The sequence below is a fragment of the Trachurus trachurus genome (genome assembly GCF_905171665.1).
Source record: "Trachurus trachurus genome assembly, chromosome: 18".
NCBI lineage: Eukaryota > Metazoa > Chordata > Actinopteri > Carangiformes > Carangidae > Trachurus > Trachurus trachurus.
Window position 1 is genome coordinate 24,328,174 of NC_139909.1, and position 20,348 is coordinate 24,348,521.

Below are 20,348 nucleotides of genomic sequence, written 5' to 3' on the forward strand. Positions count from 1 at the left end.
TCCGCTGAAGCTATGGTACACAATGTTTCAAACCCAAGTATCTGTTTTTATGGCTGCACCATTGCATCATATAGTGTTCCTCTCTGTGCATCTTTTTAAACACATATTCACCCTAAGTTCAGCCTGTAACATTTGGAAACTTTGAGCTCTCCATTAGACGCAGGCGGATGGATCTACAGTAGCAGCAGCAGGACACGTGGGTTTGCAACGCCCTGTAAGAACGTCGATCTAAACAAAGAGAGGCCTAATTGACAAAACAAAGCTTTTAATCTGGAAATCTTCTCTCTGCTTCTTCCCATCCCCATTGAACTCACATTCATTCCACCATTTCATCCATAATAGAAATGTTCAGAGGTATCTGGGCCATGCCTGCCTTCTAGAGAGACTCAAACTCTCATCAATTTACATTATAGCGCTCTCTTTACCCCTCTCTGTCTCTCCTAACCCCTCTCCCTGTCTGCCTCTATCTCATACAAATGGGTCTCTATCTCTCTCCACTTCTATATACACAGTCAAAGACCACTTTCTGCAGCTCTTCTCCAGGGTATATGGTTCTTTAATGAAGACAGTAATAATGATTATGGATATTTTAAAATGGTCTGTCTGCCCTTTTGCACTGATGGAAGCGGAAGCAGCAGTGTCTGCATGCAAAAGCTCCTGTCGGATAATGTTGGATCTCAAATAAATGATGATCATTGATTATTAATTCCTAGAACAGTTTAGGATGACAAATATTGTGCCAAAGATAATACGGGAATGAGATCATTTCCTTCAGCTGCAGCGTGACTGAAAACAGCAGGAGACAAAGGTAGAGTTTAATACTCTGATATGACTGAAGATGTAAAAACGTTACCTGATATGATATAAAAACAGGAAGGCAGTAATATTTCACAACGATACAGCAGACAGACGGAGAGTCGCAGTTTTCTTGATGCAAGGCCTCAAGTTTGACCTGCGAATCGGGCTTCAAACAGGCTTGTTTGAGCACTGAAAACGCTCTATTCTATTACAAGAGCGATCAAAGATAAGGTCAAGATAAAAGAACACGCTATGGGTGAAATTTAAAAGCTCCTGAATCCTCTTTTTATTGTAAAGCCATCAGATGGAGCGGCAGGCAGAAGATGTAGGTGAGACACTCGGAGCACAACGGGTCAGTTTGATGAAGCCGCTGTTGCTACAAATACCATGTCAAAGACAGATTGGGGCCTTGAGGTGGATTCATGTTTTATATACTCCCGGCCATATGTTTTACATTATATATATAGTCGGTGTTTCTGTTTCTCTGCCGCATACAGAGGCACTGATTGCTACAGCAGAACAGAGGAAAGTGATAGCCACTGCAGTCCAGTCCCTGTGTGGGTGCTCCACAGAAAGAAAGAAGAAAAAAAAAACGTGATTTAATCCAGCACCAAGGCCTGGAATAATATTTTTCTTCAAGTAGGTAAAACAGTCCATCAGACGACGAGTGAGATAATTTTACATTTCCAAAATCTTCAGAATCATTTTCCTCACAACAGAGTCGCCGTTTTTCTCTCCGTTCGAGTTTATTAGGTAGGAAAAGTCATTAAAAGGAAATGGAAGTGTGGCAAAGAATTGGCAGAAATTTTCACTCTTTTCATTAAAAGTGAGCTTTAAAAGTTCCATGTGGGTTTAAATGACATGCTCAAAATGGAGCTTTTCCGCCATGTGTGTGTGTGTGTATGTGTAAGTGTATGTGTGTGTGTGTGTGTGTGTGTGTTTGCTCATTGTGGCATTCTTTGGAAAGCACCACTCCACCAAATGAGACCCGGCGGATTTACTCTAGACAGCTACTAGATGGCCTGCAGGTGTTGCAGCTCAGCGTGTGTGTGTGTGTGTGTGTGTGTGTAGTAGTGCATGCTTGTCCAATACGGTGTGTGTGTGTGTGTGTGTGTGTGTGTTGGTCCCGTAGCTGATCGGTTTGCTACTCTTTAGTGTGCGTGCTCCCCCGCCGTGTGTCTGACAGCGTGTGTACATTAAAAGACACAGGGGTGGGAGGGGGGGGGGGACTCCTGGGCCCTGTGTGTGTGTGATTACACTGTGTATACCATGAGATTAGTGCAGACAGCTTTATGCGCGGGGCCCGCCATAAATCTCCCCCCCACCCCTCCACACAACCAAATACCACCATCGTTTATTATTCCCTAATAGATCGGTCCTTCGCTGTCTCTCCTCGGCTTCCCACTCCCACCAGGTTGTAGTTAGCTCAAGGACGACCCCCCCTCAGAGGATGGAGGAGGTCAAAGAGGTCGTTTCAGTTCACTTTGTGCTCTCCGACAGCTCCACTGTCCTCCTCCTCTTCTTCCTTTTATTCCCTCTGTTTTTCCACCCTGGGCTTCATTTCTCCACATTGTTCAGTTGCAATCTGTCCAGCTTCTTGCTCTCTCTTTGTCCTTATGTGTTTGTTTTGTTGCTTTATCACTTTGAATCCCCCCCCCCCCCCCCTCTCTCTCTCTCTCTCTTCTCTTTCATCTCTCGCCTCACTCTCTCCATCTCTGTATTTTTTCGCTTTTCCATTTTTCTCTTCTCACGGACTCGGCGCTCGTTTGCACTCCCTCACCCTCCCCGCCTCCGCTCCATATTCTCATGTTCGCGCAGACATACACACTTGCGCGCACACTCCGCTCCCTTGTCTCTCACCCCACACACCCCACCCCTCCGGCTGCACCTGTGTGCCCGGCGTTGGTCCGGACATGGCTCGGGTTGCCGCTGTGGAATCTGGGAAATGTTTGGAGCCGTCCGATATACGCCGCCCACAGCAAGTACAACGGCTGGACAACACGCAGATGGACAAGAGAGAAGAGACACACACAGAGGGAGGTCACACAAAAGCACAACGGTGTCTGAGATACAGTCAATAGCTTTTAAATCTTTCCCATAAGTGCATGATCTCACTGAGCAGCGGTGGATTTCTATCGGAGATTGAATATTGATAACAAAGCATCTCTTAGAGGTGTGAGATCTACGCTGACAACAGGATTGAAAGAGTGGGAGGGAGAGGAGTGGGGAGGGGGGGTGGGAGGTGTAAGAGGTCTGGGGAGAGGTCAGCGAGACTGACACTTGAGTCTTCTCAGCCCGGCTCGGGGGTCACGGGGGGGCGACGCTTGGGTTGAGAAAATGATGTTTCTGCCCTCATAAAAGAGCTGAGGAGAAGAAAAGGGGAGTGAAGCTCAACCACACCCCCCCTCCCCTCCTTCCCTCCTTCTCTCCATCTCTTCTTCCTCCTCCTCTTCCCCCCTCGGTGTCACCTCTGGCCCCCTCCATCCCCCTCCGTCCCTCCCCTCCCCTCCTCTCCCCTCCACGCCATGTTTCAAAGTGTGGCCACATGAATGCCTCTATTGTTAATGGCTGAGAAAAAGGGAAGGAGAGATGGAGAGAAGAGAGGGAGAGTGGACAGCGAAAGAGGTGAGGGGAGGAGAGGAGAGGAGAGGAGGAAAAAAACAAAACACAGACACTCAGGGACGGAGAGAAAAAGAATGTCTCTTGGAGCGACATGCGGCCAAAAAGAAAAGAGTGGAGGGAAAACCATAATGTAGCTGAGGGCTGTGTCTGAATGAGATGATTTATTTAGATGTGGTCACAGTTGAACTCTATAAACTTGTTTAAAAGTTCACCTCACTTCACTCCTCCGCTCCGCCACAGGAGTCACATGGCTCTCTCTGACCACACTTAAGGGGTTGATATTAAAAAAAAAAGAAGAAAAAAGTGTGAGAGCTTGTGTGCGTCAGCGTTGATGTGTGTGTGTGTGTGTGTGTGTGTGTGTGTCCGGCTCTGTTGACACTGAGGGTGTCACCCAGAGGAGAGAAGGGAAACTGTGCATTCTCAGATAAACACACACTATTCTTCTGGCCGGACCGCATGATTAGATTGGGGACAAGGTCTTGTTTACAGCACACACATACACACACACACACACACATACACATACACACACCGTTTCCTCCTGCACTAAGTTAACCTGGGTCAGCTCTGCACATCTGACACCCTGCACATGGCGTCTATCAGAAAATTGAATTCTGTCACGGGGATACATTGGAGTTCACTGTCACTTTCTATCTCTCCCTCTCTCCCTCCTCCTCCTCCTCCTCCTCCTCTTTCACTTTATATTTGAAGGTTTTCTCTGTCTGTGCAGTGTTTTCTCTTTGTCTTCATGTTTCCTTTCTGCTTGTTCACCACATTTTCTTTGTTGTTGCTACATACCTTTGCCCGACATGGTCAATATTTTTTCTCCACTCTCCTCCCTCTGCTCTCCTCTCCTCTCTCTCACCTCACTGATTTCTCCCTCTCCCTCTCCCTCTCTCTTTCTTTCTTCCCTTTTTTTCTGAGCACTGCACCTGCCCAGTGGCATTTTACTTTAACACTCACACACTCTTCCCTCTATGTGTGTGTGTGTTTGCTCTGCCATTCTGCAATGCAGCTTGACTGTGACTCAGGGTACCATCAGATACCACTCACGGAATGCGTCATGTAGGAAGCAAAAGGTTTTGTTGTGTGTGTGTTTTTTTTTTAAAGAGTGTATATCCATGTGTGTGTGTCGGTGGGTTTCAGTAAAGGGTAAAAGTAAACCTGTGTTTGGATGTGGGTGGATGTGTTTGGGCAAACCTTTTGTATTTAGCAGGAGGGCATTTGTATGGGTGGGTGTCTGTGTGTGTGTGTGTGTTGAATAGATTTTTTCTGTTTAGACTTCAGCTGCTGTCGAAGCCTCAGGAACCACCACCATGTTTACAGTTCATACTCCAATGGTGTTGGTGCATGTGCCCGCCTGTGTGAGAGGGACAGAAAGGTGAAGTGTGTGTGTGTGTGTGTGTGTGTGTGTGTGTGTGTGTGTAGCTATGTATATATGTGTGTGTATGTGTTGAGTGAAGCTGAGTGGCTACCTCTCCAGTCTAAGCGTGGCCTGATAACCCCGAGTAACCTGGGTAATGAGAAGTGGAACAGTGGCTTCCTCACAGGCCCCTGGGCCCCGGCTGAGCCCCGGCTCCTCCGCCGCTCAGTCTGCGTTCTCACGTTCCCCTCGGTGTTCGCCGCCAGCCAAACATACCACGGGATAAAGCTCACAGCTCAATTTACCGCAGGTGTAAGGCCGTTAGCTCGCAGGGCTAGGAGGTAAACGCTGCCTGCATGAGAAGGACGCGGTCAGAGCAGAGAGAAGGAGCCAGCACTCACATCCCTCTGTCTCTATAGTGTAAGGTGACCGGGTTTCTGAAATGAAAATCGAGGATATTTTCAGCAGGGTGGTCAAAAATCATTAACTGTTATCACAATGTGTATTAAAGAAAAGCTGCAGCCAATGAGAAGTTTTAAAAATTGAGTCCCAGCCTATGTAATAACCTCTGTTTGAAATGTGCTACATCAGAGGTTCCTAAACCTTTCAGACCACCTGCCAGCATGTGTCCAAAGAACCAAATGTCCAAAGTTTTAGTTTTTTTTTTTTTTTAGTTTATTGGTTTAAATATACAGAGACAATGCACATTAATAAACATTTCTGTAAACATGCTGGTTTAGCCACGTTGGCTAATTTTCAACCGTAGTCTCTGGGGCAGGTGACTTGAGCACTACAATAATTAAAATGCATTAAAAAAGAAACAAAGAAACAAAAACAAAACAGTACTATGCCTACTTATAAAATACATAGTATACAATATGTTACAGTGCATACAATAAAATACATACATTACAGTTTCAGAGCAGATGGTCACTTTCTACTGCAAAGAAAATAAAAATAAAACTGATTAACCCATGCAACAGCATCATGCTCTGTTGAGGCTACAGGAGCTGGTGTTTATTTTGTCAGATAACGTCTCCAGCATTTAACATCAGAGCTGTAACAATCAAAACCAGAGACATAAACAACATTTGAATGAGTCTATGCACAACTTTCTTTAAATTTGTATAGGCTTAATATATTTTCAGGGACAGTTTTACCCGGGGACAGACAGGTCCGCCAAATCGGGGACTGTCCCCGAAAATAGGGGACGTCTGGTCACCTCACTATAGTGTAACTACAGTGTTGTGGTTTAACAGCAGTATACCTGCAAAACAAATGACAATCCCACTTTGTTTATAAAGCTAATTAGTTAACGTGCTCAGCTTGTTAGCATGCTGATGTTAGCATTTAGCACAGAGCACCACTACACTTAAGAGCTGCTAGCATGGCTGTCGAGGTCTAGTGTTGTTGAGTTTTATTTAGGTCAGTGGTTCTAGAACTGTGGAGCAAAGTCCCTGCGGGGAGGTAGCTACAGCCATTGTGGAACACACAGACACACACACACACACACACACTCGTACGACTAGAAGGGGGAATGTAGACTCAGCTTGTAAATGAATCTGATTCATGTGGAAACAAAAACACTGATCTGATTCTAGTGAGGATATAAAGACACAGGTGAGCAGTTCATTGGACCTGAGCTGTGCAGCTTTGTGGCTTTTATTTTGAAAATCTTGGGTGGTATGGGTACAGTTGCATTTTTAATAGGGCAGTAATTTTACAGTAGTTTTATGTCTACAGTCTGTGTTGTCATCATGGTTAGAGAAAGTGATAATTTACTGCATAGCCTGTGCTTTACGCTGGGGGAGTGGCATTTTATTGGTGTGGGCATCTAACCTTCACTATCTGTAAAGGGTTTATTTATATGTTACAAGGTTGCATTATGGGAGATGTAATATCTAGTGGGGTTTTTTTGTTCAAAATAAAGCTATCTCAGCCTTGCCTTCTTTTAATTATCTTTTTGAATCTGTCTGCAAGTTCACAAGTTTGTGGAAATGTAATTTTCTGGAGAACCGTTTAAATTTGCACAAGTGTTACTAATGAAACACATTTCTCCTTTTGTTGCTCCCTATTATAGTAATAAAAAAAATAATTGTCACGATTCTTCAAAAGGAAAAAAAAAGAAAAGAATCACTGATTAAGTCTAGTTGGTAGCTGAATGCTGGACAGAATCGTTAACTGGACAAATGAAAGTATTAGTCGCTGCCGATGTGACATTAGAAGGATTTGTTTAGTCTTTTTTTAACGGTACAATTAAGCAGCAAAATTCTCAGTCTGTCGGCGCTTTGTGATCCTGTATTGTTTATTTTTTAATGGTCAAACAGTTGTCTGACAGCAGAACAGAGAGAATAATTAAGTAGCTGCGAGCGCAGTGACTCCCAGGTGTTCATGTGGATTTGTTGCAAACAGACACAGTGTCTGAGTCAGAGGTAACAAAAAAAAAAAAAGAGAGAGAGAGAAAGCTCTTTAACATTACAGGCATCCGCTTCCCCCCACATCCACATCAAAGTGTCACTTAACATTCTGTGAGAATCCTTTTTATCTGTTACTGCTATAAACACTTTCTGTCTTTCTATCAGTGGTGACATTTATTTTAACTGGAGATAAAAATCGCTGCGGATGTGCACGGATTGCTTTTCTGTGTTCCCACCGTTAGCCAAGCATGCTAGCATGGAGTCCAAGTTAAAGTCATCATCGGCCTAGGGAGCTAAGTTGATAACTCCTCGTATTTGGCCTTATCAACCAGAGATGGCCCTGTGCTGGGAGGGGGGAATGACAGGGGCTGAGTCATTTGTGGAGCTGGTGCCCCAACCCCCCCCCCCCCTCTGACTGCTTGTGTTCCATGTCCTCTGCTCTGGAAAGAACCTCTGGAAGCTGTGCTGCCACTGGCCCGCTCCCTTCTACCTGGGCTCGGTCTAATCTGGGTTTTATGTGCAGATACGCAGAATTAATTTCACTTTCTACGTGAAGTATTTTCCACCAAATATTTTCTCTGTTTACTCCGGGAAAGCAGTTTAACAAGATTAAAACCATATAACATCAAAGGTGTTCGCTGAGACCCAGTGCGATGTGTATAAAGACAGCGATGAAACACCAGACGCTGGTTGAGCTGGAGGAAGGAAGCAGCAGCAGTTGGCTCCAGGCTGCGGGCGTCCTGTGGATGACAGGTGTCAAATCATCAGCGAGGCTATAAACAAGCAAACTGCACGTCCTTCATATCAAAAAGATGATGACAGGCTGACATCAAGGCAGCTAATTAGCAAACTAATTAGCCGTACGTACCTGAGACCGTGGCATTGGCAGCGTCTTTCTGCTGATGTGTGATTTCCTCCTCTGTGGACATGTCACACTTCTCCATACTAAATATAATGGAAAAAGCTGAAAAAAAGAAAGAAAATGAGTTCTACATGGAAATTTCTTTTAGATGGAATTTTGTGTTGTGTTATTGTGTACAATATTTCACCTTCATTTCCCATGCATACATTCAGTTTTCACGTTGATTTTAATTTTAGTTTCCAATCCAGTACAGCCTCTGATCATCTCCGTGTTAAATTTCCATGGTAATATTACTGCTACTCCTCCACTTTGGCTTTGTCATACATTCCGCAGCATATATTAGTCTAAAAATGTATGTTCAGCTTTTCATTTGGAAATATCTGCGAACTCGGGGTCATGTTTGTGGGCTAGTTCACAGGAGAAAAAAGAACAGAAGCACTTGCTTTTTCACTCGGCTTCAGATCGGTGGTTATTTTCCTCGCGAGGCTCATCAACCGGTGGTTCTATACTTTCCCACTCTTTTCTCCACCACTTGGCGGGGGTCAGCAGGGGATTGCGTGAGCCTGTGTGGTAAAAATTTATTTCTGCAGTTGAGTGCGCAGCCGTTCCTCGGCAAAAGGCACCTGTTCTCCATGAAGGAGAGAGAAAATAATAATGAAGTAGTAGGAAAAAGAAAGGCAAAAGGAACCCATCTGTTGCTCATTCAGCGGCAAGGACAGGTGGCTCTGAACTGGTTTCTGTTGCTGCTGCAGGAAGCAAAAGACTTTGATTAATGATTCTCTGTCTTTCTCCCGTCCCCTGACTCCCCCTTTTGTTTTCTTTCTTTTCTTTTCTCTCTCTCTCTCTCTCCCAGGTTCAGGGATGATAAGGGCTACGTTCTGTACCCTCAGATCGGGGACCGGCTGGACCTCATCTGCCCTCCGCTGGACACGGCCCGGTCCACGCCGGACTACGAGTTCTACAAGCTCTACCTCGTGTCGTCGCGGGAGCAGGCGGACCGCTGCGAGGTGATGGGCGCCCCCAACATCGTGCTCACCTGCGACGAGCCCACCCGCGAGCGCCGCTTCACCATCAAGTTCCAGGAGTTCTCCCCCAACCTGTGGGGCCACGAGTTCAAGAGCATGCACGACTACTACATCATCGGTGAGTGGAGGAGGAAGGAGGAAGAGGAGGAAGAGGAGGAAGAGCGGGCACTGGAGATTAGCAGATGGAGGAAGAGAGTGTGTGTGTGTTCTTGTATATACTACTTTGTGAGGACCCGAACAAGTTTTTAACCAACAGAGTGAGGACATTTTTGGGAAGTGAGGACATTTTGGCTGGTCCTCACTTTTTCCAAGGGCTGTTTGAGGGTTAAGACTTTAGGTTATAATTAGGTTTATATTAGGTTAAGAGTAATGGTTAAGGTTAGGCATTGGTTTTGGATGGTTATGGTTAGGGTAAGGGGCTAGGGAATACATTATGTCAATGAGTGTCCTCACAAAGATAGCCATACAAATGTGTGTGTGTGTGTGTGTTTATGGGCGTGTGCTGAGCCTTATTGCAGTGTGTGTGTGTGTGTGTGGGGGGGGGGGGGGCGATGAAGGGGCTGTTATGATTGCATGACTGATTTCTGATTGTGCCTGAGTGTGTTTGTTTATTTCAGTGCTGATGGCGATGATTGGGCGGGTGTGTACAGAGTAATTAGGTTTAAGATTGTGTGCGTGTGTGTGTGTGTGATCGGGTCCAGTGCAGGACACACTGCAGGAAAAAGGCCAGATGAGTTCTCAGCCCCCTCTCTGTTCTTTTTATTATTATTTTTTTCCCCCAGTGTGTTTGTTTCTTTGCCACTTATGTGGGACTTTTGTGTCAAGTGGAATATGGTTACACATGTGCTTCAGTTTCATTTCTTCAAGTGTGTGTGTGTTTGTTTGTGTGTCGTTGCTGTGTCTCGGCCCTGCTCGGCTGCTGTGCCGCCCTCAGGCCTGTTTATTGTTACTGCCATCCTCGCAGTGACCGCAAATAGCGAGGAGCAGTTTGTTTTGGTTTATTCAGGTTGGAGGGGGGTGAGGGGGGGGGGCGGGTTTGTTTGGAGTTAGGCTGTGGGAAGACCTGATGAGGTCATCAAGGCGAGCCAGGCCAAGCGTTTGTATCGGACGGAACAATCTGCGAGAAAAGGTCGCGTCAACTGAAACCTGTGGGTTGTTTTTAGAGCCAAGAGCATTCAGCGCACACAAACCGGAGCGACACACACACGCTCACATGCATGTACGCACACATACGGGCTCGCACGCACACAAGTTTCCAATACAAACACGGGCGCAGTGAAAACACCTCAGGAGTGAGAGAGACAAAGAGAGAGAAAGAGAAAGAGAGAGAGACCCTGTTTAATTCCCATAGCTCTCCTCCCACGCACCTGCGAGCTCTATTCACTCAGGTGTGCAAATGCTCTTTTCATTTCTTTTCATCTGCTTGTGGAAAAAAAAAGCCTAAAAATGAGAGAGGGAGGAGGGATGGGGGGAGTGGGAGCCAGGAGGAGCAGGAAGCCGGGACAGAGACGGAGAGACAGACAGACAGAGATAGAAAGAGACAAAGAGAATATAAGATCTCTGGAAGTCTGTGAAGTCCCACATGCCTCATTGTTTTCTATATTTGTTCACCCATTTCAGGCGCGCTTTCTTTTCACTATCGGAGCTCATACTCTGCGTGTTTGTGAAGAGAGGTGAGGCACTGGGCATATTTTCTCCTGCACCCTGTAGCATTATCAGCATGCGAGCGTTTCGCTGCGATTAGATAGGAGCAGGTGAGATAGCGCGCGGTGCTGCACCACCATCTACACTACACCACACCACACTACGTATATACATGCATTAGTGTGTTGCTCGTGCACCCGGGGGGGACGCGACGATAAAGGAATTTGGGCCTGATAAGTAGTGAGGAAAATTAATGCAATCTGATCCCCGACTCGGTGACTTGACAGATGTTGCGCAACAGAACCCGAGCAGCCATCAAACATGAGACGCCGACACCTGAGGGATACATTACACAGGCCGCGCAGATAAATCAAAGCATCTCTTGTTTTTAAAATGTGCAAACGTTGATAGATCGGGTGTGTGCGTAAATGTATGTCAGTGCTGAAATGATCCCATTGTGCTAAAGCCTGCCCGGCTTCCTGCGTGGCCTAGATTTATCACTCAAGCATCTGAACATGCATCTATGTATAGTGCATTTAAAGTGTATGAATGCACCATTAAAAGCCGTCTTCTGTTCTACAGTCCGGTGCGATCGCGGCGAAACAAAACTTTCTCAGACCGTGTTGCAGCCCGTTGCACAATCCCCACATCTACACATGCACTTAATAAGTTAGAAGGTTGCAGGAGTTTGATGTTGTCCATATTGAGAATGCACAGAGGCTCAAACACTGCAGGGCAAAACTTACACAGCTACGACGGAAGAACAGAAATTAGAAATCCAACACTGTAGGTTAAAGGAATAGTTCACCAAAAAATGAAATTCAGTCATTAGTGACTGATGAATACTCCGGAGTAGTTTTTTATTCCTCAAAGTGCATCTAGAAACCCAGGAGGCTGGTTCATAGTCCAACGAAAACTTTATGAGATTAATAGGGCCGGATATAAGAATGTCCATAAAACTACACAAAAACCTTGTATATTCCTCCACGCTGCTCGTCCACTGCAATTCAACTGTCCTGAAGGGATATAGTCCAGAGTTTACTCAAAACAACGTAATTTAGGACATTTTTACAGTCTAAACAGTCCTGTATTGAATTTGCCTGGTGCGCGTTCACGCCACGCACGAGTGCATTGTGCCGGACACAAACAGGTTCATAAAACTACACAAAAACCTTGAAATATTCCTCCACACCGCTCATTCGCACCAATCCAAGTGTCCTGAAGGAATATAGTCCAGAGTTTAGGAGCGAGAGCGCGCACCAGTCAAATTCAATATAGGACTGTTTAGGCTGTAAAAATGTAAATGATGTCGTTTGGAGTAAACTCTGGACTATATCCCTTCAGGACTGTTGGATTGCAATGGACGAGCAGTGTGGAGCAATATTAAAAAAATTGTGTAGTTTTTATGTCAGGCCCTATTAATCTCATATAAAGTTTTCGTTGGACTACGAACCGGCCTCCCCGGTCTCCAGATGCACTTTGAGGAATTAAAAACTACCCCGGAGTATTCATCAACATGAGTCAATAATGAATTTAATTTTTTGGTGAACTATTCCTTTAAGAGCTCGATTTGTCATCCAAATCGTGGCGCAATGATTCTGCAGCGCATCCAGTCCCGGCTCCAGAGCTGCTGGTGAACACTGTGTAAAGGACTCACTCTGGTTGTTTTCATCTCCTCAAATGATTCAGAGTGACCCGGGTCCAGAGTCCTAATCTTCCATGATTGCACAGGTAATGATTATGTGTCAAGCACACCCCAGTCGAGCCGGCGGAACCTCTAAACGTCCCTCCAAGTTGAATTGTGTTGCCTCGCAGTGTAAGTAGCCCACTCCTGGACCAAAGACACGTAAGCAGGGGGGTGTTAATGTGGTCCCGGCCTCTCATTCGCCCCCTCCTCCTCCCATCCTCCTCTGTTCTGTACTCCCACCTGTGTCCAGAGATAGAAACACCTTTATCTCCACACGCAGACCAGACTGATCGATTGACAGCTCCAGCCCAATCAATGACAGCAGCAACACAAGGTCACACACACACAGACACACACACATGGGAGGGAGGCGAGGCGAGGAGACGGGGGGGGAGTAGCTAGCTGATCGTAGGGAGTATTCCATTCGTCGCTGATGGCTGATTGATAACGCCACCAGATAGCTTGTGTATAGTGAGCAGTGTGTCTTTGATCATGTGTCCCTTAATGAAGAATTGTATCGAGTCTCTCACCAGAGCTTCTGTGTACTTAATGAGGCTGTGAGATAATTAATAACTGTTAATCCTGCCGCTCATTTAGAGCCACATATCTGCTGTAGCTGGTGTGTGGTAGAGCCAAGGCCTGCTGGGAGGATATCATCACACTCAGTCAGTCACACAGTGGACCGACATGTCCCTCAATCCAGTGACTGTAAATGTATGTTTGTGCATGCGCGCGAGGGCAGCCGATGTATGCAGAGGCCTCGGGGAAATCTTGTTTTAATTAACCTATAGCGTAGCGTGATTTAATTTGCACACTGCAGGGCCGGGCACACGCGGTAAAAAAAAAGCGTATGTGCGGCTGGATGGAGGGAGCAGCAGGAGGAAAACACAAAGCGGCGGAGGTTAATTTCAATGTTAAAGCCATTACTGATTACCAGGCAGGAACTTTCTTAAAGTCCACCGGGTAATCAGTTTCCGCCACAGTTTGCCACCGCCGTGCACAGGAAATCATGCTTAAAAATTTGATTTTCACATTGTGATCATCAGCGAGCATCACTCATCGTTTTATTTTAGAGGGGGAATAATTTTTGTGTCTGGAGGAAATCAAGTAATGTGGAGTGGGTGAAAAAAAAAAACTCCAAAGTTTCCTTTTGTTTCCCCTCCACTAATGCACCGCAGATGCCACTGTTTAGTAATCAGATTACTCCAATCCCATTAAATGTAATTCTTCACTTCCGCGTCCTGCGGAGAGGAGAGAAAGAGCGGAGGAATCGATTAGTTCTACTCATTGATTGATGTTTTCATTCATAACATGAGGTCAGAGTTTATGTAAACCCATTTCTCTGTCACACTCTCTCTCCCTCTGTTTTGTCTGTGTCTCTCCCTCACTTTTCTCCCCCTTGGGTTTCTCATCTCTTTCGCCATTAAAATCCTGCCCCACACACACACACACTCGCACACACACTTGCACAGACTCACAGACATGCTCAGTACATCAACCCAAACCACAGATCAAGCCTTTCACTGCTTTTAATGAATCCTTTGAAAGCAGGCGCCAGGGCCTTGTATAACACACACACACACAAACTCTTTGCATGCATGCACAAGAACACACACACACAGACACACACTCTCATAATCAGAGTGCGGTCTTGGTGACGTGTCTTCTTAATGAGAACTGCAGGAGGAAACTAAACTTATCTCCATGCAGCTGATTTAGTTTGCAGCTTAAAAGACAGTGGCCACATGAGGAGAACAGAAGGACTGTTGTTCAGACTGGTCCAGGATCAGTTGCTTGTAAAGGGTCAGTACACTGAAATTCCAAAGAAGAACATCTTCCCTCGCTTAATCCTGGGAGCATCGGGCCGTGCAGATGGTTTTAGTTTTATTTGCTCATCTTTTTAGGCATTTCACTCTCCTTGCTTCACACCAGCCTCAGCATGAACAGTCTTTATCCAAACTGCATCTGCTGCCCAAGAAACAGTCCCAACAAAAAGATCTGAGAACATGTAGCGTGGATTAACCAGAGATTTTTCTATTTTATTTTTTTGTTTTGTTTCTGTCATTCTGTTGAACAGATCCATAAACATGCAGCTTTTTGGTGGATTAATTCTCAGTCACAGGAGGCTCCGGGGGCAGTCTGTTGTTTTTGCGCCGTTTGCATAATTTGCAAACCGAAATGAGGGAAGAAAAAGAAGGAAAGAAAAATTGCGAAATATAACAAGTGGGAACATTTAAATGACATCTAAGTGATGTAGTTGTTATTAAATGGCACTTTAACATACTTTACTGTAATTTCCTGATATTAATTTTGTTTAGTTTATGGTTAAAGGTGGTGGACACCACCCATGTTGTGCTAAACTGGGCTAAAATACATCCTAGGTAATAGACGGGGCCTGTACTGCCCTACAAAGGCAAAGGGCAGTATCTGTAAAAATGCCAAACTGAGAAAAACAGCTTTTTGTGTTTTTCATTGTCAGGTTTAAGCATCAAATTATGAATAACTATCAAGTCTATAATTGATTAGATAAAGGTGGACTGAATTAAATGTATTTTGTAGTTTGTCTTTCTTATGGCAGATACTGCACTTTGCCTTGGTTTTGGTGCAGATACTGCACTTTGGCTTGGTTTTACTCCAGTGGAATTATAGAGTAAATATAGAATGTAGGGAGTACAGTATTCTTTGCAGATTCTGCACTTTGCCTTGGCTTCACAGTGCTTTTTTGGATCGACAGCAAAATAAAAAGCCCAATAACTCTGGAAATTTTAGCAGTACCAATATCAAATTCTACTGGATTGAAGAGAATATGCCATACTTTGATTGGTCAAAAAAAAAAAAAAAAATTGAAAAAATGCATTACTGCACTTTGCCTTTGTAGGGCGGTGTAGTCAGAGTGTGTTTCTGAGGGAAGGAGGAGGAATATGTAGAGGAGCTGAGTCACAACGAGACGGAGTCAGAAAAGTTAAAAAGGAGGGAAAGGGAAAGTGAGATGGAAAATATATGACAGGTCTGTCGTGTGTGTGTGTGTGTGTGTGTGTGTGTGGTGATGTGGATGAGCTGTGAGTGTCAGTTGACGCACATGCACACGGCGGCTCATCTGCAGGGTGACACTGAAACAACGCGGTCACTTTCAATCACCGCTGCTCCTGTCAGGGGAACGGGACACACACACACACACACACACACACACACACACACGTTCGAATGAATGCATGAACACGAGCAAAGACACACACATGCACGTATGTTCCAACACACACCGACCTAACACACCAGAAGTGAATGATTGCAGGCTTCCAGTCAACATACACATGACCTCATATGTGAGTGATCTCTTTCCCTCTCTGTCTCTCACAAACACACACACACATTGACACACACACACGCTCACATACACGTGCCAGTAATCTTCACACTAACATATGCATGCTCACATTGCCATACACAGGGGCTTTCTCCCAAATATATGCACTCACACACACACAACGACGTTCAAGCAGGCTTGTGGTTGTAAATACGCACAAAAGTTAGTCCCAAAATAGCACACACACACACACATGTACCCAAAAGACACACACAGAGCGATTGGTCAGATCTGTCGCGCTGAATGGGTCAGTCACTGTGGGACTGCAGAGTTGTTGTTGCTGCATGAGACAGATGGCAATGTGTTTTTGTGCAAGTTTGTGTGTATGTGTGTGTATATCTGGGGCAGATACAGGTGTGTGTGTCCTTTTTATGTGTGTATAGATGTGTAGGATGAACATGAAGGAACTTCTGTGTGTGTGTGTGTGTGTGGAGTGAATGACTCTCAGCGGTGTGTTTAGGGAGCAGGGCCCCTGGGGCTTCATGGAGATCCCGGCTTTGGCCTTCGCACAATGGCGCAGATAAACAACTCACCATCCCCTCACTAATATGAATAATAGAAGAGCTGACTGGAGCCTCCACACCTAGAAAAATGACTGTGTGCACACGTTTTGCATGTGCGTGTCTTTTTTTTGTTGGAAGTTGGTGCATTAAGTGTGCGATTGTGTGTCTTTTGTGGGAACTTTATTTCCACCTCTCTGTGAATATGTTCTTGCATGTTCTTGAATCTGCAAGCAGCTCTTAACTTAAACAGCTCGGGTTGTTTTTGTGTCTCTGAGACATTTGCTACAGGGTGGGGCCACATGTGTGTGTGTGCATGTGTGCGTGTGTGGTCTAATTGTTGGACATTACGGTGCCGGGCGCAGCGCGTGCAGACAGCAATGTCGGAGTGTTCAATAATGCAGCGGAGCTCACTGGTTTATTTATCAGGGTTAAGCTGAAATAAATGACACAGAATCCGGATTGGGGAGGGGGAGAGAGAGGGAGAGGAAGGGAGGGAGGGAGGGAGGACGGAAGAAGGGGAGAGAAAGAGTGAGAGGCAGATGAAGAGGGAGATGAGGAACAACGGCGAAACGGAGAGTGAAATAGAGGAGAGAGGGGGAGACAATGGAGGAGAGGAAGTGGGGAGAAACACTGCACTGCAGCCTAAATGAGCTGCACCTCTCCGCCACTCTGCGTTAGTTTATGATTCCCCATGTGCATACGTGCGTGGCTGTCTTGTGTGAGCGTGCCCGCGCGTGCGTGGGTGCGTATACGTGCGCGAACGCCACACAACTTAGTTTTTTTTTTGCGACTGCAGAAGTGCGAGATTTGAGGAAGAGGATGAAGGAATAGAAAGCAGCTGGGGTGGAAGAGACGGAGAATCCAGGGACTCTGAGAAATCTATATCTGCTGAATATTTGATCAAGTTTAAGCCCTCTGATTTGGCCTCCTGCCAGGCTCTAAAGCAACCACAGACACAGGGGAGGAGAGAGGAGGAGCTGCAAGGAAGGGAGGGAGAAGAGAGGGAGAAACAAGATGACCAAAGTGAAGGGATTAAGGAGTGGGTAGGAGTTGTTTTATTCAGAATAATACCACTGAAATGGAAATGCTTGTGTGGCACCATGTACTCCAGGCAGAGATACATCTGAATACCTATTTGGAAAGTGCTTACACGCACACATTCCTTCAAGCTTTTTTAACAAGTGCTTACCTAGCCTGAAAATGACCCGAAAGTCCAATAATTAGATTCGGTTTTTATTTGTATAGCTCCGAATCACAACACACTATTATCTCCAGGCTCTTCACAGGCTGAGGTCAAGACCTTACAAGCATGGTGAAGAGAAACCCACAGCAAGTAAGAACCTGTCACTGTTCTTCACATCTATTGAATACATTCATGATCCTGCTCTCTGCTGAATGGAGCCTCTTCAGTGATGCTGGATCAAATTTGCAGTATGTTTGGTCGTGGTGCATTCACAGCAACTGATGTGGCAGTGAGTTTGGATATTACACAGATAATAAATTCACATTTTGGGCTTACAGTATGTTTTTTGTTCATCTGAAATCTGAGGGAAGGTTTTTGAATGGTGAAGTGAAGCTGAGATTTCTACCTGTTTGGTTTCCTCCATTACGACGTTGGAAAACACCCACAGACCACAAACATCCCTCTACCCAACCACCATGAATCTTACCGTAATACATAATACACAAGGAAAATGGTGTCACTCATTCCTCGCGCTCTCACATCTGTTGTGGCCCTCGGGGGACATGCCTCCAGTTTGCTCCCAGCGCAACCCCTGACAACTATTTTGAGCCGGACCTGAGACTGCTTTTCAAGCCCACAACGCATTTTTCACACTCCACCAAACACATCAAATTTCTTGGGGCGGACGGCCTCAGTTAAACTCTCATGTGTGAAAATAGCCTCAAATAAAGTGCAAGAGTGGAAAATGGAATAGAATAGGTCAGCAGGGGTTTGGTGGTAATGGATCCAACTAATTTCCCCACTCCAGATAAAGTCTATCTGCATCTCTCAGTGGATAAGAGAGAAGTGAACAGCAGGAACGATGACTCTATTTAAAAGAACAGTCAACTCAAGTGTTTTAAATGATTAAACGTGAGATTCCCCCCGAGCGTCATGTATATGTATCTTCATTATATGCGAGAACATTCAATGTACACATCCATAAATAGAGAATGCAGACACCACCGCAAACGTGCGACATACTGTATATTGACATCTTTATTGTGGGATACAAATGAGGTCAAAGCAATTCTGGTAAAGATAATGGAAGGAGAGGAGGGGGACCGCGGTGAGCTGATGTAAAGTGACACAGGGAGAGAACCAGAGAGATATTTGGGCAAGGGAAAAAGACGAGCGAGAGAAGAGAAAGAGGAGGGTAGAGATGAAAAAAAGATGTGTGCTGAGTGTGAGTAAGAGAAAGTGACAGATCGCCTGGCCGATTTAGGTCAGCAATCAGAGCCGCACTACTGTCTGCGAGATTGGCTGCGCGTGTGCGTGTCTGTCGGTATGTGCGTAATGTCGGTTGACTGCTTATGTGGACGCGGATGTGTGCGCGTCAGACTGTGCGTGCGCGTCTGTGGGCGGAGGTTGCGTTTTGTGGGTGTTGGTGTGTGATTGCGTGAGCGTCGGGGCTATGCTTGTGTGTCTTGTCTGTTTGTGCGGAGGGCTGGCTGTGTAGTTTGTGAGAGTTTTTTTTTGTGTATGTGTGTGTGGTTGTGTGGTTGTGTTGGCGGGCTGGGGGTTGATTGCGTGTGTGAATACGTCTCTCCTGTTAAAGGTCAGACAAGAAGAATCCCTCCCTAATTGGATTGGGCCTGGTTAACATTGTATGATTCATTTAACCTTCCCTACACTGTCTGTCCGTCTCACAAACACACACACACACACACACACACACACACACACACACACACACACACACACGCATAGATACACAAACTTTTCTCGTTCTCAATCGCAGCTTGACGGACAATAGCGTCATTGTGTTGCCGCCTTCTGCCACGGAAACCTTTTGCAGAAGGATGTGTTTCCCGACAATCGAACATGGGGGGAGTTCAAAACAAGCGCACTTCTCAGCTGACCTCTGCCATCACCACAACACATTAGCCTGCTAATATAGCCTTGATTTAGTGCCCAGGTTCAGGCAAACATGACCCCTGATCAACATAATGAACACATTCACACAGACAGATGCGTAGCCCCCCCACATACACACACATACACACAAACACAGCAGACATAGTGTGTGTGTGTGTGTGTTTCCGACAAACTTTGTGCTGGAAGTTTTTTGATGAAACCATCTGTTCTCTCTTTTTCATTTAATGGGATGGTTCAACGATTCAGGCGCTATGATTATTTCATTTCTTTGTGAGGGTGGAATAAAAATAGCTGGGGCAGGGACAGGTTAGCCTAGCTTAGCAGACACACTGGGAAATGCCAGTTTCTCCAAAGCGGAGGAACAAAAGGTTAGCTGTGTTGTTTTTACACAACATGTCTTTTAGTTTTTTTCTGAATAGAGATGAGAAGATAACTGGTTCAGGCTGTGTTTAGCCTAGCATTAGCATAAAAACTGAAGCATAGCAGCTAGCCTACTAGGAACCATGCTATTTAGGCTTATTTTCATACTGTGTTGCTAGTTTTTTTTTTTTTTTTTTTTTTAAACCCATAGGCTACATGAGAAGAAATGAAAAATGTGTGAGTTCCACATTGGAGCCAGGTGTCAACAGTTTGTAGCTACATCCACCAAGCATCTGTGCAGCATCTCAAGTTGGGTTGTTAGAGGTGTCAGCAGATCTGCTAAGCTAAGATAAGATAAGATAGCAGTATCCGGCATGCACAGACATAAAGTTGGTATCCATCATCTCAAAAAAAAAAAGTGTATTCCATTATCATCCAAGTTTAGTAATCAAAGCAATCAGATGTTCACTACATGGTGCTTTTTATGGGCGTAGTTCCTCTCTAAGTCCCAGGCGTGACCTTTGCCATTTGTGAGGGGGATTATGGTGTTCTTGGAGCGGGATCGGACCCGGCAGCTGTTCAGTGGGGAAAATGAAGAGGAGG

At 45.4% G+C, this 20,348-nt stretch overlaps 1 protein-coding gene across 1 annotated transcript in view; it reads left to right on the forward strand.

The window, feature by feature from the left end:
* Window positions 1–20,348, forward strand: part of efnb3b (ephrin-B3b) — a gene marked incomplete at both ends in the record, with an annotated part of 77,678 nt that overhangs the window by 32,233 nt on the left and 25,097 nt on the right. The window contains one exon of the mRNA XM_083993137.1: window positions 8,916–9,205. Coding sequence (XP_083849263.1) covers window positions 8,916–9,205 — 290 coding nt within the window. The remainder of the gene's footprint in view (window positions 1–8,915; window positions 9,206–20,348) is intronic.